Genomic DNA, 21,449 nt, shown 5'->3' with positions numbered 1-21,449 from the left:
GGATTACAAATGTGTGTTGGATCAAAGCTAGCTCACAGTTCCCTTCTTCAAACAGTTTGGCAGTTGGGGTCAGCTCTGCCCTACCTTTACCCTCTGTAATCTCTATATGAAACTCAGACATCTAAAAGATTGGTAAAATGGTTCCAGATTGAGTTCCTTAAGGCTGACAACGCACAAAAGAAGTTTTTGCTGTTGGCATATGGTTCAAAGTGGTTGCTCCCAAACAATCAGCATTTCTATATATGGACTGCGTAAGTTCATACAATTCCCATGTAAATTGCAGTGGGCCTTTTCAACAGCTGATGAAGACAGATCCTTGCTGTTCCCATCTCATCCCATGACATGCCACCCCTGCCACACCTCCCGCCTGCAGCAGCTTCTGCCACCAAAGCCACCAGACCTGATCTCCTGCACCTCTCACGGGCTGTGACTGCTGTTGTTGGGGTGCTCTGGGACAGGCAGAGGGGATAGGACATGCCTTGTGCCTATTTCTTGTCTCTTCCAGGGGAAAAGCAGGAGGCTTGTTGAGTGGAGGCTGCCCTCTGGATTGGAGAAGGGCTCTTTGACTAAATGAATGGTGTAGTTGCAAGTAGCATAGTAATAACGTACGAACAGATTTTGCATTTCGGTTTTGTGTATGTTAAATATTTTAAAAATTATATTTATCAAAAGGATTCGAAGTTTAAAACTAATATTACAATTTTAGTTATTCTAGCGGTTCTGTAGTAGTCATTCCTGGACTCCCTGCCTACTTTAGCAGTATGGAAAAGAGTGGGTAGGAAGAGGCTGCAGCCTCGAAGGGAAAGCTGGGTAGGAGTGAGTGCGAAAAAGGTTTCATTGGGGTAGAGGAGAAAACCAGGATGTGGAATACTAGCCTACAGGAAAATGGTGAACGATTTTGTCTAATTTTTGAAAAAAGTCCAATTGTGGTCATATAATTGAAGAACCTTGATTAATTATGCTTTGTAAATTCACTTCAGAACCATTGTTCTGGTATGCACTTTATTCACATTTTCAATGCTCATTTTCCAAATATCAAGACAAAACCAATAACTCTTCAAATGAAGTTTAAAAAGAGGGGGAGGAAACCCCAAACAAGGTACCTTCATTCTCTTGGGTTAGTGATCCAAATAAATTTTGAAGCATAATTTTGTTTCTTTGAAATCTTTTCTCTTGTGCCTGTAAATCCTCTATGATGAAAAAAGAGGAAAAAAGGTATTGGAGCTCGTAGAGTTTGGGTAAAACAGTAAGTAAAACTTTCTCTCTTGAGTCCCATTTACTAAAAATTACCTTAAGGCCACAAAACATACAAAGAAATTGACAGGTGTGTCAATTACATACGTAGTTGACAAATACACATACAAATATGCTCAGCTTTTTATTTGCTGATTTTTCCCAGTCTTCAAGTCTGTCTTAACTGTGCAACATGCATATGAGAGATCAACTGCACAATTAATGAGACAGTGATAATTGATACAAAGTATAAGCTCTAGTTAGTGTATGAGCTGTCTTGCACAACAAGCAGTTATTAATAAATTTGACCCCAAAAAAGTCATGCATGGAAATGAATTTTTTTTTCTTTGACTATTTTGGCAGCATCTGTGATTTGTTCAAGTGCTTTACTGTCTGTAAATGAAGCAAGAATTAAGTAGATCCATGAGTCATTCTCTCTTCAGAATCAATACATCCAACAGAGGTCTTATTTGTCATACTGTGACAGTTCATCAATTCTTCCTCCCACCAGCTCTTGTCTTACCACTCACGAAAGCAGTCAAACATGTGTTTGTGCATTTGCTCCCAGCATTTTCCATCTCTTTTTTTTCTTTTTTTTTTCTGCCTTCTAATGGTAGTCCAAGTTTGCATTTCCACTGTAATGAAACATTTGCTCTCTATTGCTCAAGGTTGGAGAGATTTCTGTCTTTGCAACATGTGTTTCATTCTTTAGACCTGTACTTTCATTTCCTTTAAGTATTGCACAAATCGTAAAGATGAAAATATTTGGTATTTTCACTGTGTAAGATGATCTTAGAAAAGAAAACCCTTTCAAGGGATACCCTTGAAACTTCACCTATTTTTAGTGTTAGAGATATGTGACTGGAACATTCAGCATTGCATTCATGTCTTATCAGTTAATTTCTGGGGTTCCTTGAATATCTAAGCAGGTGGACCGAGTCAAGTTCTTCTCTGAAGCCACATATAAGAGATTGATACTGATATGCTGAAATCTTCTCCCTCCCCTCCTATATTGAGGCCATCCTAAAATAGAATAGATCAAGCTCAAAAATTTTGGTCACCAGACCCAGAAAAGCAAGACTGTTAAGCTGCTCAGGAGAGGTGAAGGAGACTAGATTGTTTGCCTGTGAAACCTTGGGGAAGGGCTGGGCCTGCAAGTCATTCCTTCTCTCCTTGCAGTTCTTCTGAAACCTGACGGTTTCTATTTGTGGCTAAAAGAGAAATAAAAAGGCATTCAATATATTCAGCTTTGTGTACCAGTACATGGTAGGTGAAGGTGGATTGGACATGAGCGTGTCACAGGTTCCAGAAGTGCTCCTGTGAGTGGTGGGCACGAATGTTTCCACTGAGGCAACACAGGTTGACCTTGAGCCACCAGGTTTGGCTCTTCCCATAGGGGTACGCTCCAACATCCTTGGCTGCTTCTGCAGCTCTGGGAGGAGAGAGCAGGAGGTAGACAGGACTTCTTAAGAAAGAAAGTACCAAGTCAGACTGGCTACCTGTGAACACAGGGAAACTTTCGCAACACTTTTAACTTGCCAACATTGTGAAATGGGGGGAGGCCAGCAGGATTCCCTGACTAAATGCCTCAAAAGTCGACTGTAAGCAGCTGTTTGTCCTGTCAGAGGTTTCCAGTCTGATTTTGCATTTCCTGCTGAGGAGAATAGAGCAGCACAAACTGAGTGGGTTAAAAAAATCTGACTATGGGGCATTTTGACAACTTCTCCCTGTTGTTTTCTCCCAAAGTCAGATACTCCCTGGTGTTGCCTCCCCTCAGTATTTGCAACCTCAGCTGCTGGCTGTAAAACTGAATATAAACCATGTGATAAAATTAACGATCTCTATCGTTTTCTGTCTGGTATTTATAATTTCCACCTTTGGCAATATCAGGAAATCAAAAGTTAAGGTAAGTACAGGAGCACCCAAGCACTCCTTTTTTTTATGAGGGGGAATTGCATCATATCTTTCATAACAAGAATTGTTCTAATCACTTGGAATATAAGCTCGAAAGTCAGCAGAGCAGAACGAACGTGCCTTGATGATTCATCTCCCAGTGAACTTGGTAACTGTAGCAACAGGTTGTTTGTTGTATGTTGTAGAGAAGTCCTGCTAAAATCTGGGTGATGAACTCAAATGAAGGTATCTTCTAGGCTGGATGAGTTTCAGTCTTGCTGTTTTCACTTCTCCCTTAGAAACAACAAGATTATTTTTCTTTGGGCAACCTGACTGATTCACCTAATCCTGGAACTGTTACCAGTGTGGCAATGAGAGACATGCTGGGCCTCCAAATCAGAAACCCGGTCTTTAGGGAGCTGAGGTGCTTCTTTAGAACTGATTCTTGTGTGGAAAGTCTCCATAATAGTGAGAGACTATAGATACGGAAAACAGGCCAGAAAATGTGAAGATTAGGTTACTATAGGCCAATTCTGTGTAAGAATAAATATTTGATTTGAGCCTGAGAAATGCTGATTTTTAGTATTGTAGGTAAAATCCTCAGAACGATGATTGCATTCATTCATGTACATCTGGATTTATTTATATATTTTGAAAAACAATCAATTTTTGGTTCACACTTGGCTTTCACATCTGATATGCTATTTTTAGTAAAAGTAGGAAAGAAAACATATTTGGAAGCTGTGTTATCTGAAGGAGAAATGGTACAATGAAACAAAAGCCTAAACTGCATTTGAATTTACTTATGAAGTTATGAAAGCCTAATTTTTTTTTGACAGTAGATTATTCCCAGGGATTTCAGTATATTGATGTGCTGATTAATGACCAGCAATCCACTACATTGCGTTTTTGTTTTTTCTGTAGTTGTGTTCTACTTCTAGAGCAAGAGTGGAAGAGACATATATATATAGGTAATTAAATATATTTAAATTGAGGTTATAAAATCATTATAACCTGCAGTGAAGTTTAAAACCAAAGTTAAAATAGTTTTATTTTTTTTAATCTTAGACTCATAGAAAGTCAAGTACAATTGTCTACAGCTTTTAATCTAAATCTCTTTATGATTGTTTCATGTTGTCTCACACATGGAAATAGGAACTCCTATTTGAATCTAGGAGACCAGTTTCACCAGAATTAAAATTGTGTGCTGGGAGTACGATAACACTGGCAGTATGCTTGCTTAAAAGCAATTCACAATAATTCCTATTTCAAACTGAACTTTGGAAAAATTGTAAGAACTCTTAATTCTTACCCAAAATACCGTTGCCCATTCCAGATGACCTTTTGCATCAAACGTTTACTATGAAAACGTTTACTATGAAAATGGCTAACTTGCCATTTTACAGATCTTCTGAAGTAACTAGCATATATTATTTTATAAATTATCTGGAATAAAAATTGCATACAACTGTGAAGATAGGTGTCATGCAGATTTTTGTTTCTTTTTCATTTTAAACTGTGTTCCTTTCTTGATAGGGTCTTTGTCTTATCTGGGTGGTTATGATGACAATCAGGGCTACTATTGGGCTAATGAGTCAGCCCTTCAAATTGGACTCAGGAGACCAGCATTTTATTGTGTAATGACTGATTTCCTATTTGATTGTGAGTAACTCAGTTTGAAGTATCCTGGTCTTGCAGGTTACCTGTAGTTAATTTAACAAGGCAAAGTTTCCTGTGGATTTTTCACTATTTTTTGACATATATTATTATTTGTCATAGCATGAAAATTCCTAATAAGCTTTTTTTTTTTTCCTTATTCAAGTGTAAGAGATAGGATGAATATAAAATTTTAAATGAATTTGAAAATGAATTGCACCTCAGAAAGGTTTGGGAGTTTGTGTGTGCCATTGCAGCAATCCGTCGCAGTCTCCCGTGGATGGTGTGTGGTGTCTCTGCTGTGGTTAAATTACAACATGGCAACAGAGAAAGCAGGAACAAGGAACAGTGATTTGGCATCATTTATCGAACTCACCAGCACCAATGCAATTGAAACACGGTCTGGAATAATAGAAAATGTGAAATGCCTAGAAGGCTTGTAAGCATGTCTATTAATGGTTATAATCAGACCTGATCTATCCATACAAAATGTAACTAAGCTATTACTGTACATGCTGGGACTTGTAAGTGGCTTTTTTGCTTGGTATCATGTGAGAACAGGAGTGATGTAGTAAGAATACCAGTACTGAGAACAGTAAGGGAGCTATGGCTACCTTTGCTGCTGCTGTCCATCAGATTTTCAGGGAAAAAAACCCAACAATCCACAGGCTGATTTCTAGCACAGGCAATGCTAATCTACATGGGTTCTTCCTCTGGCATACAGAATGAACTCTGGGAAATAACAGGGATTTTTGGGACTGCTAGGAGAAAAGTTGTAGCAAGGTGACCCAAGCTGAAATAAACTGCAGAGGAGGTCCTGAGTTGCGTGATCTCCTGATCTGCTGGGTCACCTCATATATGCGTCAAAATAGTGTAGCAGGTGAATGGCTTACTGCTGCAGAGCTCAGCCTTGTGTTAAGGTCATCCCTGTCTCCGTGTGTAAAGCAAGAGAACTTTCTTTGATACTCGCAGAAACTCTTTCAACGCTTTTCCTTAATTGCTTCTTCACCTGATATCCCCTTGCTAACATGACTTTACAACTTTGTGGATCTTCTGGCTTGTATTTTTCTAAAAGATAGAGAATGAACTGCAAATGTAAATCTGTAGATATATATTTACTTGTTAGTAGCCATGGTACTATTACACAACAGAAATCTTCACTCCCCGTCCTCCAAGAAAGATGCCTACCTCAGGATCTTAAAAATTAGTCATTGAAAAACATTAGATGAAGAAATAACTTTATAAAGCATCATTTGTGTTAGAGTTCCCCTTTTTATGTGCATCTCCATGAAATAAACATTCATATTCTCTGTTCTATAAATATTACTTCCTAAATATTATCCAAAAAAATTTACCTTTTAAAACACTTTGAATGCTTAATCTCTGGCATTGTACTTACTGCCAGGTCTCATTGTTAGGAAACCTTCCTCTTCTTAAGAAATTCTCTGTTTCAAATAATTTACATATTTCATACTAATCTTTACAAGTATCTACTGCTTTTTTCCTTTCCACCAGGAGATACTAGGTTGTGATGCTGCTTCTTCCTGATTATTCAGCAGTCAGTTCTTTAATGATCCGAATAGTTCATTTCACAGTTCTAGCTGGAAACATGCATTGATGTTATAATGAGCCCGGTGAGTCAGAAGCTAAACAGGTTGTCAACATTATGTAAACATTATATACTCTATTTTCCAAACAATTTTATGAGGTACTAACTCATACTTCTGTCTAATTTTTTCCAAATGATTTCTGCCATCCAGCTGCTGCATTGTCCTGTCCTTGCACAATATTTCCTGTAGTGACTGTTAAAATTGGACCTGTGCTTCTGTCATAGTGACAATATCTACTTACTTTTTATGTAAATCTGGAAATATTAATGATGCTTATGTCTGTCCTCATCATTGTCCAGCGTTTCATCCTTTTACCTGCTTGCTTCTATGGTCACCAAAAAGGAAGCAGTGAGTTGGCAGTAATACTTCTTCAGCCTCTAATATTTTGAACGTTTTTGAGTCTCGAGCTTTTAAGAAGTCAGGTTGACAAGGTTCCATGAGCAAGCTGTGTCATTGTGTGCCATAAGCTCTCTAACAGAAGTTAAAAGCCAGTTCAGTTCCACGGGTTCTGTGGAGCCGTTTCCTGACTTAGATGCTATACCAGTGTGGGAAGATCAACCTCGCTGATGCCTTCTCTCTTTGTTTATTTCCTATTTGTGTGATATTTGGGTAAACTAGGTAGTACTTACACTATACACTGGAGAAAAAAAAGTAGAAATATGACGCAGGTGCTTGTTAGAGCTGTGGTTCATTGGAATTTGAGCTGCTACATTCAGTGCACGTTTGAGGAAAGCGCAGTGGAAGACAGGTATTCCTTGGATACTACCTCTGCTACTACCTGATTTATTGATTGATTGGAATTTTCTTCCACCACAGCCCTTACTTGCCACACATTTGAGTAAATAAAATGAAGTAGTAGTTGCAGGGTTGCAAGCAGGTAGTCATAGAGCAGAACCAGTCAGTCTTAGTGATGTTGATTTACCCTGCTCCTTACTGGGAGTAGTTATCCTGGGCTTGTATAATGTTAATGTCATTGCACTGCTTTTAGCAACTGAAGTCATTGAGGTGATATCCCTGTAAAGCATTGCTCTGTACTGTCTAAATCCATTTATGTATGATGACCCTAAGTCTCAATAGTTAAAGGAAGTGACTTAAATAAAAGCATTGAAAGCTTCTGACATTTTCACTTCTCATTGAAATGTATGTATCTTCATAGTTTCATGCCTTGCAGAGTGAAAAGCTCTAACTTTCCACTGAATGGGCATCCCCAAATGGACTTTCAGAAATACAAATGCTATAGGTTAGGGATTTCTTTTGTCTCATCCCACTCACTCTCATTTCCACAAGCCCGTTCACTCTGCCGGCCTAGGTAACATAACCAGTAGTACAACACAGAGTTTTAGCCCTTACCTCTACGATAAATTTGGTAAACTAAATACTTCTGAAACTGTAGCTCTCTATTGCACTTGAGCACTACTATTGGGTTAGGTGGGTATCTGCATTCTTTCCATGGAGATGGACAAAGGAGGGAGAGATGCAACAGAATTCCTCAAATGTGCTGGCTGGTATAGTCTTGTGCAGATACCTGGAAACCATAATGCTGAGTCCCCAAACCAAAATTTGCTTTAAAAAAATAGATCCTTTAATGAAATAGGGAGCAGGTGTTTCTTGTTTGGCTTCTGTTGTCCAAGCCATTCTGGTGGTCATATTTTCATATTCTCAAGCTTATTTCTCTTGACTACAGGGGCAAAAAATGGCTAACTAGACAAAGATTTTCTTATAACTGTTTGTTCCCAGGAGGTGGAGCTTTCAGACAAATGCCAAATATCATCCATAATTAATTTGTAGGAGCTGACAATATTATCTGTTTGTCAAATTGCTGTATCTTATCTCCTGAGTTCAAGAAAAATACTTTAGACAGTTGTCTGCCCAGTGTCCAGCTATTGAGTATTGCAGGTTGTTATCAACAAACTTATATTAAAAGCATTGAAGTAAATTAGATCTTGTGAATTATAGCTGTTGTGGGGGGCTCTCAGACCTTCACTGCCTAGGATCTCGGGCATAGATATTGCCTGCAGTGTTACTAGTAGCTAAATGGCATGAGTCTGCAGTGATGCACAAGCAAAGTTAATGACTGTGTTAAGAAAAATAATGCTGATCCATAGTTTACAGTCATTTGTGATACACTCTGCATCACATTTTTGCTGGTTTTGCAGGAACAGTATGTTACTTACCAGGGTGTGCAGCTGTGATCCAAATGAGACAGTTGAACCTCTGCCTCATGGGACTGGCAGTGCAAGGTGTACTGGTCTGTATGAAAGTCCCCTAAATTTTCTCCAGCCTGGTAAATCCCAGTTATGCTCTTACCAGTGTTAAACAGATTCCTTCTTTGGTCCCTCCTTGCTGAAAGCCCTGGTGCATGGTCTACCCAGGGTAGCTGGGCCTGACTGACTACACAGTTGCTCCTCCTCCTCAGACCTTGGTGGTTTAGTTTGCTTCTGATGATTTTTGTCCTGTTAAAGAAGAACATTTTATATGTTCTCTTTCATATCAAACAAATTTTTCATCTTTCTGACCTTTAAAGAGAAATCAGCACTCGCTTGAGCAGTGTTTGTTATTGTAGTTATTAGTGTTAAGAACTGTAAAATTGTTCTTATTGGAATAATTGTTTTTGAAGTTAACCTCTTTATCTCCGAATAGTAATCTGTAGCAGGCAACTGGAAAATAGTACTAATGAGAAACAGAAGAAAAGCAGTGTGAAAATTGTGTTACAAATGTTTGCTGCATGTTGTAGTCCAGTTCTTTTTTTTGACTACAAGCAATCAGTTTACTGCTGAGTGTCCTTGGTTGTCGTATCATTCTACCTGGATAATAACCCTGTTGACCCATGAGTGTAGAAATAGCCTTTATTTTAAAGTTTTTGTGGAACTATCAGGGTTATTAAAACAGGATGTCACTGCAGGAGCATAGATTTAATGTGCCTTGAACAGCATTATGCCTGTGCCTTCTGTAACAGTGATCTCCCCAGCTGCTGCAGCAGGTTTCCTCAAAGAATAAAAGTACCGTGTGGGACTTTTTGAACCACAGATGGGAGAGGGGGAAAACACTTTAACATCAGACTAGGTCAGTGACGCCGTGCCGACATCTGCATAGGACAGCGGGGAGAGCTAAAGCACTCGTATCTTTTAAACTGACGGTTTCAGTCTGACAAAGCCGATTTCAGTCCCGCACCAAGTTATTTCCTATCTATGGAAAGGATCAGTCAAGCTCGTGCTTTCATTTTCATAACACCCCATCACCACCCAGAGATCCTGCTCACATTGTACATTTTCAGTACTTTAACATAACTTTCTGACCCACACTGAAAATCTAATGCTGGCACAGCTGCATTTAGTTCTCAACTGTTCCTTTCTAATAGCTAGCTTTTTACATTCCTTCTAAAATGAGAAATGATAAAAGAAACTCTCTTAATGCCTTAAGTTGTTGTATACAGCTGCTACACCAATAGTGGAAATGTGAGAGTACCAATGCAATGGCAAAGATTGGATTTACAGTGGAAGATGGCAGACCCCTGAAGCTGTGACTGCAGCTGGGACCATTATTCCATTTACAGTCAGTGGTTCTAATAGGTGAAGTTTCACTTCTGAAGCCTATACAAAAATAAGTAAAACCTCCTACCTTTTCATTTTTATGTAGCTTGCTTCCTCACAAAAATAAAGATGATGTACACAGTATTTGGTGCAATGAAGCAATGTGTAGTGATCAGTAGGAAAATACTATTGAAGATCCAGCAGTGTGGGCAGAAAGAATTTAAGGATGAGAACAAAGGATAGTATTGATATGTGAAAATACACAGATAACACTTCATGTCCTTTCAGCTTTTATGTATTTATTTTCCTACTCTTGTATAACCACGGACAGACAGGATCACCTAGCTCATCCCCTTGGTGTGGAGTGTGGATACTGATAACTCTTTTTAATACTTTGCAAATCTCCAGGCTTTGGTACAAAACAGTAAGTGCTCAGGAAAGGTCTGGATAAAAAAACCCAACATGTAAGATGCACTATATGTATTGCAAGATCTTCGTATTTATTTTTTGTTGCAAGAAAGAAGATGAGTAAGAAGAGAGATAAAAGTATACAATAGTATCAGCTACTTAGAAAACATATCTCAGAGAAGACCAGAAAAAGAGAAATATCGTTGCCCTTTTATGTGACTCAATAAAGGAGGACATTCAGAAAATTCAAATTCACAGAAGGAAAAACACAAAACTTAGAGCTGCTGGGACTGGGCTGTAGTTAATTGTGGACTGAATGTTTCCCAGCTGCTGCCTTATCAAAATGCTACTTTGGATTTCAGATTCACCCTTTCTCTTCCATCTTTATGGCTACTTCGTAATTGCTGAGCCAACATCAAAGGATCTGCATGTTTAAACCAATGTTACATTTTTTGTAAGTGATTGGGAAAGCAATTAGTGTTGTAGCTGGTTAACAGAACTTTTGGATTGAGAAACTTGACTGGCACTGCAGTGACTTACAAAATTCAACTTCCAAAAATGCCGTTATGCAATGGAAGAATGTTTGTTTGTCCACATATTTCTTGAATTGTTGTAAGAGTCAGAAAAAAATGGCCTGTTTTTCTCTTTTGCAATTTATACTATAAAATTCAGCAATTCCTCAACTGTTCATATCTTCTTTTAACCATCATTTCCAGAGAACTTGGCATTGTTCATTTAATAACATGCTATGCTAACTATAGTCACTACCCACTTTTCTTTTTTTTGTTCATAGTTGACCTTTATTCATGTAAAGATCGTGATGATGAAAATACTACAATTCAAAAGGAGTGACATTCAAAAAGCGTGACCAAGAATGGTCACACTGAAAGGTTTGTCAGGTGTAAGGTCTGACAAAGTGGCTGAGATCTTTTGAAAATGACTATCCATTCTGAAAAGCCAGACTCCACAAAGCTAGTGTCTCTTCCACCTGATGATCCTGCTTCTGCCCCTCCATCCATCATGTCATGCACACAATTTCAACTCTGTGTAGTAAGTTGTGTATATTTCTTCAGTCCTTGCATGCATCCTGCCTTGATTCTGTTAATTCTCTCAGGAAATACTGCTTCACTATCCATCAAATCACTACTTGTCATGCCTTTTGGGAATAAGACAGAGCAGGATGTGGCTGTAATTAGATTATATATTAGAAAATATCTATTTCAAAACCTTTTTTTCTTACATGCCTCTCTGCTGGAAAGGATAGGGACCTACCCCTATCTTCACAGAAACAGGGAGAAATAGAAGAAATTCACAGAATGGCAGGGGTTGGAAGGGACTTTCAGTGATCATCTAGTCCAACTTTCCTGCCAAAGCAGGGTCACCCAGAGCAGGCTGGACAAGAACACATCCAGGCAAGCTTTTAATATCTCCAGAGAAGGAGACTCCACCACCTTTCTGGGCAGCCTGTTCCAGTGCTCTGGCACCCTAAAACCTCATATTGACATGGAATTTCCTGTGTTCCAGTTTGTGCCTGTTGCCCCTTGTCCTGTCTCTGGGCACCACTGAAAAGACTCTGGCCCCATCCTCTTGACACTGCCCTTTAGATATTTATAAGCACTGATAAGAGCTTATCAGTCTTATCTCAGTCTTTTCTTCTCCAGGATAAACAGACCCAGGTCTCTCAGACTTTCCTCATAAGAGAGGTGCTCCATTCCCTTGATCATCTTTGTAGCCCTCCGCTGGACTCTCTCCAGTAGTTCCTTGTCTCTTTTGTACTGGGAGGCCCAGAGCTGGACACAGTACTCCAGATGTGGCCTCACCAGGGCAGAGTAGAGGAGGAGGACAACCTCCCTCGAGCTGCCAGCCACACTCATGTTAATGCAGCCCAGGATACCATTTGCCTTCTTGGCCACAAGGGCACATTGCTGGTTCATGGAAAAATCACAACATGCATTCGTATCAGTCTTTCTAAACCTAAAGTTAATTTACATAGGTTTGGTTTGTATTTTGCTGTTCTCTGAGCTGGTCAGTAGAATAAAAAAATGGGTGGCTCTTCAAACTTGTTTGAAATTGGAAATTTTGCCTATTGTTTATAATATAGCAGAATATAATGTCAGAGCTTAACTACACAGAAATGTTCCAGAGATCATTTTGAGCAGGTTCCATCTTCAGCTGAAATCAAGTAGAGTAGTAATTAAAGATACCTCCGTTACCAGCATAATAACCAGGGTACCATGAATACAGTAAAATATAAATTATGCTGTTGATTCAGTGCCTGAGCTGAATCTGTTTACAGTTACTCTCCTTTACTCTCCCCACTAGCCAAGATTCAAAAGGGCTCATTAGCTGGGATGCAGCCCATGGGGGATCTTTGTGGTCAATTTTGACCTGGAAGTGACGTGTCTACTTTCATAGGATCATAGAATCGTCTAGGTTGGAAAAGACCCTTGGGATCATCGAGTCCAACCATCTACCCTACTCTACAAAGTTCTTCCCTACAACATATCCCCCAACACCACATCTAAACGACTCTTAAACTCATCCAAGGCTGGTGACTCAACCACCTCCCTGGGGAGCCTATTCCAGTGTCTGACCACTCTTTCTGTGAAGAATTTTATCCTAATGTCCAGTCTAAACCTACCCTGTTGCAGCTTGAATCCATTCCCTCTTGTTCTATCGCTAATTTCTTGTGAGAAGAGACCAGCACCAAACTCTCTACAATGTCCTTTCAAGTAACTGTAGAGAGTGATGAGGTCACCCCTCAGCCTCCTCTTCCTCAAACTAAACAGTCCCAGCTCCCTCAATCGTTCTTCTTATGATTTATTAACCAGGCCCTTCAGCAGTTTCATTGCCCTCCTCTGCACTTGCTCCAGCACCTCAATATGTCTCTTGTATTGAGGTGCCCACAACTGGACACAATACTCCAAGTGTGGCCTCAAGCAGTGCTGAGTACAGGGGGACAATCACCTGTCTGCTTCTGCTGGTCACACTATTTGTAATACAAGCCAGGAATTCGTCCAGTGCTGGACTTGAGCCCAGTCCTTCCGTCAGTGGGAACTGTGCAGGGACACCAAGTGTCCTCCTAACACAGTCGGTTTGGACCTGGCTGCAAAAGCATCCTCAGGATGCCCCTGAATACAGATTTACTCTGCAAGCAGCAGAGCTGTATTTAGGCATCACCTCATCTGAGCAAGCTGAGGGTACAGTACCATCCTCAATCTATATTACATCAACTCAGGTATCTTTGCTTCTATGGTTTAGTTTTCCTGCTCAATCAATAATCTGCCTTTGATTAATAGAGTTGACTGTGAAGTCAAGAGCAAAAGCTGGCATCTAAAAATGCACTGCAAATTTTAATGAATTGTGATAGGGAGTTAAGACATATCTCTAGTGAATGCGTCAGGAGAGGAAAAGTCAATTCTAGGTGTGGAATCAATATAGACAGGTTAAAACATGTTAAATGTTGTGTGATTGCTGTCATAGATGTGTGAAGCACTGCCACTGGTACAGTTTTGCATGATGATCCGTGTGTTGCATCAATCTAAATATTCCTACCACGAGACAGGATACAAATATTGCCAACGATGTTGTTGCTGTGTTGTTGCAGAGATCCCCGGTGTCGTAAGGGATAATTCCCAGGAGTTAGCTGTTGGCTGTCTCAAGAGCATAAAGCAAACCAGGCTGATGAAGCTTAGTGACTGTTCTTACTCATCCATTACTGCTTTCCCTTCCAAGTAGCTGCCCCCTTGCTAGTCAGGGGCTGCTAATCTGTACGGGGGTCAAGGGATGTGTACGCTGCCCCTGCATTTCAGTAAAGAGGGCTTTGTGACTAATTTACACTGTGTCATCAGTAACAACGTAGAGACTGTAAGAAGCAGCTCCCATCGCATTTGGTGCTGTGATAATGGTATTGAATCAGCTTTAGTGAAATTGCCAGGCTCCCTGAGAAAGTCCAGCCTTTCTTGGAAGCAGCACCCTTGCCTTCTCTGGGTGCCGTGGGAAAGAACTCCCTCTTCCCTTCGTGTCTCTCTCTCCTGTGTGTGTAAAAAACACAGGTTTTTTACATATTGTCTACAACATAGAAAAAAGGGCACTAAAAATGATGAAACTCTAAGTCAAATGTGGTGATGGTGGGAATGGATTCCTTGCTAACCTCTGGAGAGCAGCGTGTCACGGCAGCTCCGGGCCCCTCATCAGCGCTGGGGTTTCCTCTGCAGTTCCACAGCCACAGGTTGGGTGGGAGGCTGCACCAGCAACAGGTAAAAATAAGGATAGCAGAGCAGTTTGTTGCTGTTATTAACAGATAGCTGATGGTAGGTGTGTTTAGCTTTTAGGAAGCTTTGGGACTGTTTAGTATGAGGAGGAGGAGGCTGAGGGGAGACCTTATCACTCTCTACAACTACTTGAAAGGACACTGTAGAGAGGTTGGTGCTGGTCTCTTCTCACAGGTAATTTAGTGACAGAACGAGAGGGAATGGCTTCAAGCTCCAACAGGGTAGGTTTAGATTGAACATTAGGAAACAATTTTTCACCGAAAGAGTGATAGGGCATTGGAACAGGCTGCCCAGGGAGGTGGTGGAGTCACCATCCCTGGCTGTGTTTAAAGACCGTTTAGATGCAGTGCTAAGGGACATGGTGTAGGGGAGGACTTTGTAGAGTAGGGTAGATGGTTGGACTCGATGATCCCAAGGGTCTTTTCCAACCTAGATGATTCTATGATTCTAAATGGCAGTTAGTGAAACTGAATGTTTATAAAACGGCAAACATGATTTATTAACAGCAATTTAAACATTTTATGGGTGGTGACTCCTTCATGCTATACCTGTGCACAGGTGAGCCACCTTTTGCTGACTCACCGAACGGTGTACCTCCTGGCAGCAGCCCTTAGGGGTTTCCCATCTGACAAGTGGGAAACCCCCGGTAGTGTCCAAGGAGAAAGGCTGTCCCAGCAGCAAGCTAACCTTTGGAACCGCCTGATCTAGTGATCAGAATGGGTGACTGGCAGCGAAGCCTTAGGAAATCTATATCCTGCTCTGCTCATAGTTCCTTGTATGAGGTAGAGTAATTAATGTCTTCCTCCTGCTCCATTCTGCACTTGTGTAAAATGGAGATGTAAGTACGTATTTACTTCATGAGGCTGTTGTGAAATTTAAAGGATGAGGATTGATCTTGCAGTGTGACAAGGATTCCCTGCTCTCCCAGCCTCACTCCCGGGTTTGATCCCCATTAAATTGTGCAGAATTGTCACTGTGGGTCACTGTGGATCCCTGCAAAACTATTTCCAGGAATTTGTATAGGAAAGTTTCCTTCTGATGGGAAGCTGTTAATATTTATTCTTGCTTGAAAAGTGGTTCTTTTAAGGTATAATTTGCTGATTTTTAAAACTTAAAACTACCAGTGACAGCATTTCAGTTGCTTTATTTCATATTTGCAAAACTCAGGCTTTTGTTGCATGGTATGAGGAGTTCTACATCAGCCTGACCCTGTGCAGTGGGCATTCTCTGTCATACTGCCCTGCCTCCCTGCCACTTTTCACTCTGGTTCCTCTGATCAGAAGTTCATGCCCTGGTGTCTGATCTGGTTGACAACATGGCCCAACAAATAGATTATATCAGCACAAAAAAAAAAAAAAAAAAAAAAAGGGGAATTGTGAAAAGGTTTTGAGGTCAATAATCTCTCTCGCTATTATCTAGAAGCTAAAGAAATTCCTGGAAGAAATATGCTCAGAATAAGTGCCTACTGCAAAAAAAAAAAAAAAAAAAAAAAAAAAAGGTGCATTGTGATACGAGGGCAGGAGCTTGACAGTGGAGGGGAAATTCCGTAAAATGGCATTGCTGCAGAAACAAAAAAGAACATTTACGTGTGGGGAAATAGCTCATATGTCTGGGACTGTCCCAAGGAAAGATAAATGTATACACTCAGCCAATGTACTGTACAAGTGTGCTATTTCACTGATTCACAGATTAGGGTGCAGAAATCAGAGTTAGAACATGCACGCTGGATACATACATCCATTTAATTAGGGATTATTTTTAAGATTTTTTTTAAATCACAGAAAAAATTATTAGCCATGTGCTTAGAGGAACCACATGGGGAGATACCTGCTATGTTTGTCAACAGCTGGTCTTGACTCTTCCACTGATCTGTGTGTAGTTTCATACTTCCTTGTGGCTGCACCCTTGCTCCATCAGAGTCATTTGCTAAAATGCTGTGGACACAAAATTGTTTGCATTGTAAATAAAATGTTAAGGTTTAAGAGAAGCTTGAGAAAGATCTAATTAAACAAAGCATTGGGACAGGAATCATTTAAATGTAACTGATAAATGATGAAAAGGATTGCAAGCAGAACATATTGAGCAGGTGCTTATGAGCATTGGTTTCTTGGGGAAGGATCTGGTGATCTTGACTAACAGTTGATTAAAATGTCTGTGTAGTTTAGAAAGAAACGTGAATCCTGATGTGCCCTGTCAGAGGAGAAGAAAGTAAGACTGAATGCAATGATGGTTATCTGTATAAGCTAGTAGTACATCTAGTGCCTTGTTGTGCAGCCAGTGATTTGTGCAGAACAGCAGCAATTCACAACTTCTTGCTACTCAGCCTCAGCCACATCTCGCCATATGAATTGAAGCATCCAGTCTAACCATGCTTATTGTCTCATCCTATAATTCCTGTTTTCAGAGAAAATGTGTTTTTATGTGCTCTGCTGTCCAAATTTGAAAGACACTTCTATTAATAGAAGGTCATTTTTTCACTGATTTTGTAATCCTCATTCTCAAGAAGATGAATAGGAAGGGAATGTGTGTGTTGTATATTTTTTAATGTTTTCCACAGATTGCCTTTTGAACAGATTATCCAACTAAGCATTTGATGTTTGCTGCCTAAATAGCACGGGAACATTCAAAGGGTGCACCTACATAGAGCTTGTTTCATATAGCATATTTGCATTTATATAAGTTTTGGAAGTACTAGGTTAACAAAATACTTGTGTATTTGTAAGTGAGAGATCACTACTGCTGTTTTTTTTGTTAACAATACTATGTTCAGTTTCCTCTATGACTAAAACAAGAGTTACTGTGTGTCTCACATCTTCCTTTCTTGAGAAGCAGCCAGGCGTGGGAGTAGACACACTTAGGAAACCCCCCATGTAAGTTCTGTGAGTCTCTGCAGACCACCCCTGTTAGGTCCCCAAGCCTAAAATGAGATAAAATGCTCTTTAGTAAAGTTGCATCAGACAAGGGAGAGTGCAGAATAAAATTATTGTTACCTTGTCAAAGCAAAAATAATTTGTATCTTTTTTGTTTTAGTTGTGTAAGTAAAGGTTAATCTTTGTGGTAAGTAGAGGAGGGACAGTTTGCTGTTATGCAAGCAGGAGTTTTCTAAATTTTTTGATGGTGATTCCCATTAATTTTATTATGATTTAAGCCTGTTTTGACTTTTTCCATTGCAAAACTATAGCTAAATTATACCAACCCCTTAGTTTTTCCCCTGAAGCCCTGCATAGTAGAGAACATCATATGCTAACAACGTGTGGGAGAAGAAAGTCCGTATGACTAACAGGTACAAAGTGCTACTAGTTATAACCTTCAGAAAGACAGACTTAGGGAGCTGGATCCAAGCCAGTGGAGTTTTTTATAAGTTTGGGAATAGCCCCAATTGACCAGTCTGGAAATCCAGCTGCCTTTGTGTTGAACCACAAGTGCAATTAAAAGGTGTTCCCTTTTTTTTACTGAGGGTAAACTCCAGCAGTTCAAACTACTGGCAATTCTGTATTGATTTGCAGTACCACTAGTGCAGCTGTGCTCCCAAGACTCTCTTTGACTCATAGTCTGTTTTTAAAAGTTGTTTCTTCCGTTGTCCCATCAGGACGCTCTTACTGTCAAGTTTTTTATTTTAGACTTTGTGGAATCAGTTTCTAGAGTGTTATTTGAAAACTGTTTCAACATTTTTTCCACATGACCTTCCCTTAACATAGCAAAGCGTTAGGCAAGAAGATAAAGTATTTTCATTTGGAATTTGCAAGGGGTTGCTTAAGTTACTTATGGTTGGTATTTCTTCGCTGTTGACTTCTCTACATGAAAATGTATATGAATGTAGTAGGTACATTCCTAACTTTTACTAAGTTTAATGAACTCACCTTAACAAATTTAATTCTCCTTTGGTGTTGGTATCCAACTGTTTGTAGGACTGGGCCATTGCATAAGAACTGGAAAATAAAAGTGACTGCAAGCGAGTAAAACTGATGAGCAAGTTTTTACTGTCCAGATGGGACATTCCAAAAAGAAATGTCAATATTGAAAAACCGAACTTCTGTTTTTCAATTTTTAATAACCTCATAATTTAATAATCAAATAAATTATGTGACATAGACAAGAAGATATGTTATTACTTAATGTAGTTACTTTGAAAGCCCTCCAGTAACATATAAATGGTGGCTTTTGCTTGTATTTTTCAATTCTGTGTTCCAGTAAGAGTTTTGAAATGCATACCCAAAAATTCAGGCCATGCAATGGAGAGAATGCCATTTTTATTTTTACCTGCCGTTTTATAGGCAGAAATTACTGCATTTGGCCTTTTCCTGCTCACATTATGTCCTGTTTGTTTTGACCAGGGAGGAGCAGATGTGTGCATGTATAGAAATTGCTGATGTCCAGCATGATCTACTGGAAGCAGGAAGTCAGTTCCAACAGGTTCCGTTAGGCTCTCGTGCTTTGCATTAGCAAAGACCCTATATCTCCATGAAGACAGAGCCTTCAGTCCCTCAGAGTCAGTGCTGGTAACAGCAGCAGGTCAACAGTTAAAATTAACATGAAAAAAAATCTCCTGGCCTCCTCTCTCAGATCCTCAGATCCAGATTTATGGCACATTTGATTTGATCCACCTGCAGGTCCTTTGCTGAGCAGGGCAGTCCCATTGCTTCCTGCCCTCACCACCTTCAGCGATGTGTTCCCATCAGTCTTTGACTCAGGACTATCAGTTCTGTGGCTGCAAGCTCAAACCTGCAAACAAAACCCAAACAAAATAACTATTTTTTTTGATCATTGAGCTCGTGGGTAGTTGTGACATTGTTAGATCTGATGCAATAGAAGTAGTGGGAATATGTGGTTCGAGAGAGGATTGAGTGGGACTGCCCCTTTCACTGCTATTTGCAGGTAGATCAAACTAAATTACCAGCTATTTGCAGGTAAATCAAACTACCCAAGAGTTAAGAACAGTTCTTCCTATCCCTTGAAACAAAACATAATGATACTAAATAATAAGGATCACAAATAGGAGAGAAAGGAGGGGAAAGCAAGAGGAGAAAGGCAATGGGAGGTATTGCAGGGAGAAGCGATAACAGGGAAGAGGAAGGTAACTAGAAAAGCAGGAAGAGGGATTAGGGAAAAATCAAGAGATTGTGTATTGACAAATAGTGGCAGCAAATGCAGGTGAAAATGAGGAAACACCTTTCCCTGGATGCTGAGCATACTGTCCTTAGCCTTCAACGGTGCTGCTTCAGTCTCAAGAAACAGTTCTTCTCTCTTTCTGGGCAGAACTGAAATGCCATTGCTTTGTGAGCAGTCTGCAGGAATAACCTGGATGCTGAAAGCCTGAACCTTTGTGCTCCGTGAGCTCTGTCGGGGCGATGCGGGGAGGGAAAGCCACAGGCACAAGCGCCTGTCCTGAAAAGCATTTATTGCTGCACAGGCAGAGCCCTGAGAGACTGGTGGGCAGTCCCTCTGAAGAGAAGCTGGCGTAGCAGTGAATTTGCCACCTCAGGATGTTGGTTCATAAGTGGGAGGCTGGTCTGGATGTGGCTTTCGTAAACCCCGGGTCCTGAGGTCACAGATTTCCTTTGAGTGCTGCTTGCTGCTTCCCTCCAGGCAGCCCAGATGACATGTAGTTCTCTAATTTCCACAATAGGTGGGGCTGGAAAAGCAGAATGGTTTAGGGCTGGGTTCTTCTCTAACACCAACAAAGGCTTCAGTGCTGAATCACTTCCAAAAGTAGGTATTACTTAAATCCCAACGTGATTCAGTTCTCTCAGCTGACTCTGAATTTCGGAAAATCTCCATTCAACTCTTCCTGAGTTCATTCATGTCATTCAAGCTGCAAGAGCTGGGAAAGGTTTATAATAGCAATGTATTTTCTGTGTGTTTGAGAGCAGTGTCCTATAATGAATTGCTTGTTAGTTTTTTTTCTTTGTCATTAGGGAGTTAAATTTGTTATCTACTTAATTCTTATTGCAGTTGAGAACTGTGGGAAAAGAGGGTATGCTACAAGTCCCACTAGCTGAGACACAGATGTGAAAGTGTTTTCCTGTCAGTCTGTTTTTACAGCTAAGAAAATCTTTGGTTTTGCTTTGTTTCCTGCAGCTATTTGATGCTGTCAACTGCCTGGCAAAAGACAATGCCCGGTTGCTTGTGCTGGGCCGCAAACACATGCTGATGAACTCTTCTAATTGGAAAAGAGAGATTATGAAGGAGATGCAGAATAAGGCAGACTTCTTCTTTGCTGAAAATATGTAAGTTTAAGCAAATGGCTAAATGTAACGGAGATCAACACCTGGTTTATGTGCATTTTATATCAGTATAAATAGCTGTAGTTTTTAGTACCATTAGTAAGATCTTCAGTTCTGTGTCTGTGAAAGAGAAACCTACCCCTTGCTATACTTGCTTCAAAAACCAACCCATGTTAAAAGTTGCATTATGAAGAATTTCATCACTTAGAATAATGTTGCCATCTGTATGGTTTATTAGGATTTGTAACTATTAAAGCCACTGCCAAGACCACAGTGGCCAGAGCTTACAGAGTACCTGATGGCATCAGTGTACAGTCATGGTCTGCTGCATTGGCCCTGCATCGGAGGGAATGAAGTTCCTGCCTGGCCAGCATTGCTGGGTGGCCCAGGAGCGTGGGGAGGCTGGAGAGCTAACTTCCTAGCAGCTCCCAGAGGAGAATATTTCTGTGAGTGCAAAGAGACCCTCTGCCTCTCTCATTTAAGAAGCGCGGCCCCTTTGCTCTTGCCCATTCAAGCCTGTCCTTGTCCCTGAACTGGATACGTGCCTCCGCCACAGTGTCCCCCTCTCGTTGCCCTGCTTTTCTCATACAACAAATCTCAGTTTTCCTTCAGTTTCAGCTT

General features: G+C 40.3%; 1 protein-coding gene across 3 annotated transcripts in view; it reads left to right on the top strand.

Moving 5' to 3' along the window:
* Positions 1-21,449, top strand: part of KIAA0391 (KIAA0391 ortholog) — a 47,026-nt gene that overhangs the window by 22,650 nt on the left and 2,927 nt on the right. For all 3 annotated transcript variants that reach the window (XM_014942043.1, XM_014942044.1, XM_014942042.1), the window contains exon 6: positions 20,683-20,831. In XM_014942043.1, the coding sequence (XP_014797529.1) occupies positions 20,683-20,831 (149 nt within the window). The remainder of the gene's footprint in view (positions 1-20,682; positions 20,832-21,449) is intronic.

This window comes from Calidris pugnax, unplaced genomic scaffold (assembly GCF_001431845.1).
Source record: "Calidris pugnax isolate Ruff unplaced genomic scaffold, ASM143184v1 scaffold56, whole genome shotgun sequence".
Taxonomy (NCBI): domain Eukaryota; kingdom Metazoa; phylum Chordata; class Aves; order Charadriiformes; family Scolopacidae; genus Calidris; species Calidris pugnax.
This window is presented reverse-complemented; position numbering and strand designations above follow the sequence as displayed.